Source organism: Hyalella azteca, unplaced genomic scaffold (assembly GCF_000764305.2).
Source record: "Hyalella azteca isolate HAZT.00-mixed unplaced genomic scaffold, Hazt_2.0.2 contig14715, whole genome shotgun sequence".
NCBI classification, from domain to species: Eukaryota; Metazoa; Arthropoda; class Malacostraca; order Amphipoda; family Hyalellidae; genus Hyalella; species Hyalella azteca.
In genome coordinates, this window is record NW_025944591.1 from 8659 (window position 1) to 11931 (window position 3273).

Here is a 3273-nt window from a genome sequence, read left to right on the forward strand (position 1 = left end):
AAAAATGTGGACGTGATGTTTTTCCAGCCAGTCTTTAATTGGCTGACTGCAAAACCAATGGCCTGCGTCTGGTGCAAGTGCCGACAGTCCTGAAGGACTTAAATATGTCGTGGATAGTTATACCACTGCTCTCCAGCTGTTACACCACTGCTTTGAAACGTTGATGAACTTGATACTGCTGCCATAATGGTGCATAAATTATATATAACTGTGAACTACTATGAAAATTATTGAAAAACTTTTTACCAGCCAGTTGCTGGCGAAATGCCAGGCGATCGGTCTCCGTCTGGTGCAAGTGCCGACAGTCCTGAAGGATTTGGTGGCGGTTCAGAGCCAAGGCCAGTTCGGCTACGACCTCAAGAGGACTTTGGAGACGGCCCCTTTCACCACCATGACTGGGGGGCCCGTCAACGTCTCACCGATGGTGATACAGGATACTTCGAACACAGACATGACACCGCAGTGCATCGCGAGTCTCTACAATTGACCTTATAGGATGCATTGTGCCTACGGGGTCCTCACATCTGACGCCACAGTCTGCCAGTAAACACCCGCAAGCCCCCAATAAAAGTTTCCTTTCGATGTTAGGTCAACTCACTTCAGCAACCACATGCAAAAAAATGCGCCACCTCTTGCTTCTTACCAACATTTGCCAGTGTCACCACAAGTGACGCTGCTACTGACTATTCACAGACTTCATTCATTTCAATAAGAACAATGTTGCCGGCACATTTGCGGGTAAGGCAAGGACTACTACACACAGGACATGCATAGCCTATGTCCAGCCTCTGCTAGCAGAGGCGATCGCCTACACTATGAAAATGCTGGTGTTTTAGTGGCATCAACAAATGATATGCCCATAATTGTTTCATACAATAGTATTACAATGTGTGTAGTAGTCCTTGACAAGGACTACTACACACATTGTAATACTATTGTATGAAACAATTATGGGCATATCATTTGTTGATGCCACTAAAACAACAGCATTTTCATAGTGTAGGCGATCGCCTCTGCTAGCAGAGGCTGGACATAGGCTATGCATGTCCTGTGTGTAGTAGTCCTTGGGGTAAGGTCAAGTCAACCCTATGTGATCTACTTATGTCTCGGAGGCAACTAAATTTAGTAAGTTATTAGCGCAGAGGCTATGAATAAATAACAAGTTAAAATAGTATATGTATTTTGGGTGATGAGATAAGGGAGACAGAAGTGACAGTAACAGCTACCGGGGATTCTCTCTCCTCAGCGTTGTTGGCAAGGTATTCGCCCGGGTCGCTCTCTCTCGCTTGCAGCTCCTCGCCGCTCGCGTCTACCCCGAATCCCAATGTGGATTCAGGGCTGTTCGATCGACGGTGGACATGATTTTTCCCTGCGTCAGCTGCAGGAGAAGTGCAATGAGCAGCAGATGCCTCTCCACGTCGCTTTTATTGACCTAACGAAGGTTTTTGACCTGGTTAGTCGTGACGGACTTTTCCACTTGTTGCAGAAGATCGGCTGCCCACCGCGCTTACTCGCGGTGGTCAAGTCCTTCCACGAAAATATGCACGGCACGGTTTGCTTCAACGGTGTGACCTCAGAAGCTTTTCCAGTCAGCAGCGGAGTGAAGCAGGGTTGCGTGCTCGCGCCCACGCTTTTTGGTATCTTCTTCTCCATGCTTCTTCGGTACGCCTTCGCGGACTGTAACGAAGGCGTTTTCATACACACCAGACACGACGGCAAGCTCTTCAATAAGGTCACCAGGGTCCTAATCCGCGAGATGCTCTTCGCCGACGATGCAGCCTTGGCATCACATACCGAGGGAGGACTCCAGCAGCTTATCACCCGCTTTGCTAATGCCTGTAAAGAGTTTGGCCTGACCATCAGCCTGGGAAAGACTAAGGTATTGTCCTAGGGCTCTGGGACTCCCCCGAGCATTGTTTTGGATGGTTACACCCTGGAGGTCGTCGAGAACTTTAACTATCTCGGGTCCAGTATCTCCAGTTCACTGTCCATCGACTCCGAGATAAACAGCAGGATTGCCAGGGCCGCCACAGTCATGGCCAAATTAACCCAGTGAGTTTGGAACAACTCGAGCCTGACCGTGAAGACTAAACTGTGCGTCTACAAGGCTTGCGTCCTCGGCACTCTCCTGTATGGTTGCGAGACATGGACCACCTATGCGGGGCACGAAAGGAAACTCGACGGCTTCCACATGAGGTGTCTCCGACGCATACTGCAGATCAAGTGGCAGGACAGAGTTCCCAATTCTGTGGTACTAGAGCGATCAAATATGATTAGTCTGCTCTCAGTTCTCAGCGAGAGATGTCTCAAGTGGCTGGGACATGTCAGTAGGATGGGAGCGGGCCGCATACCCAAAGACCTCCTCTACGGCGAGCTCGTGGAAGGCCGACGGAAAACGGGACGCCCGAAACTACGCCTCAAGGACATCTGCATGAGGGATTTGAAACGGTGCCGCATCGACCCATCCTCGTGGCAGACCCAAGCAGCTGACCGCCAGGGTTGGAGACGCGCTGTCGGGCAGGCCGTGTCCTGCGCTGAGGTCGAGCGCCGCGATGGCGACTCTCAAAGGAGATTCAGACGGAAACAGCGGGCGACGCAGCAGCGACAGCCATCTGCCTTCACCTGTGATGGCTGTGGATTGGCTTGTCACTCCAGGATCGGTCTGCACAGCCACTCTCGGCGATGCAGGCGGGACCAATAGCTAACCCATCGTCTCTCGAGACGGACAGATGCCGACGACGACGATGAGATTGCAGATTAATTAAACCAGTGAATTAAGAAGCATGGGCAGAAAATACTGTAAAAAATAAACAGTATAATTACTAAAGTGAAATAACTGAGCTATAAACACAACAACTGGACATTGATACATCATGAATAGAACTAAAATTGAGCAAGATAATGAATTGAATATGGGGACCTGATAAATAAACATTAGTAATTAATGAAATCCGACTAGCCAATCTTATCCTGCACAATCGGTCCAACAACTTACTTTAGCCAGTTACGCCATACATGACAAGACGGTTCAAGACCGAATGTTTACTAAGGATCCTAGGAAGTCGGTTTGCTTACCCTAAAACGATACAAGATAGCTATTATTACCCTAAAAATGACGAAAATATTGATATAATGTAATTATGGATAAATTGGGAATGAGCGGATTTATTTTGCGATAAAAACAAATAAATAACCCGGTTAAAGTAAGTAAATTATCTTTCAATACTAAACCAAGACATGTAACTTTTGATGGGGTGTTTAGACGCCCGAGTC

The 3273-nt window shown here is 48.2% G+C and overlaps 1 protein-coding gene across 1 annotated transcript; it reads left to right on the plus strand.

Annotated features, from left to right (window-relative positions):
* The first annotated feature begins 1324 nt into the window (after positions 1-1324).
* On the plus strand, positions 1325-2701 carry LOC125179048. The gene is made up of 2 exons (XM_047884144.1): positions 1325-1879; positions 2087-2701. Exons 1-2 carry the CDS (start codon positions 1325-1327, stop codon positions 2699-2701), a joined length of 1170 nt encoding a protein of 389 aa, XP_047740100.1.
* Positions 2702-3273: the final 572 nt, after the last annotated feature.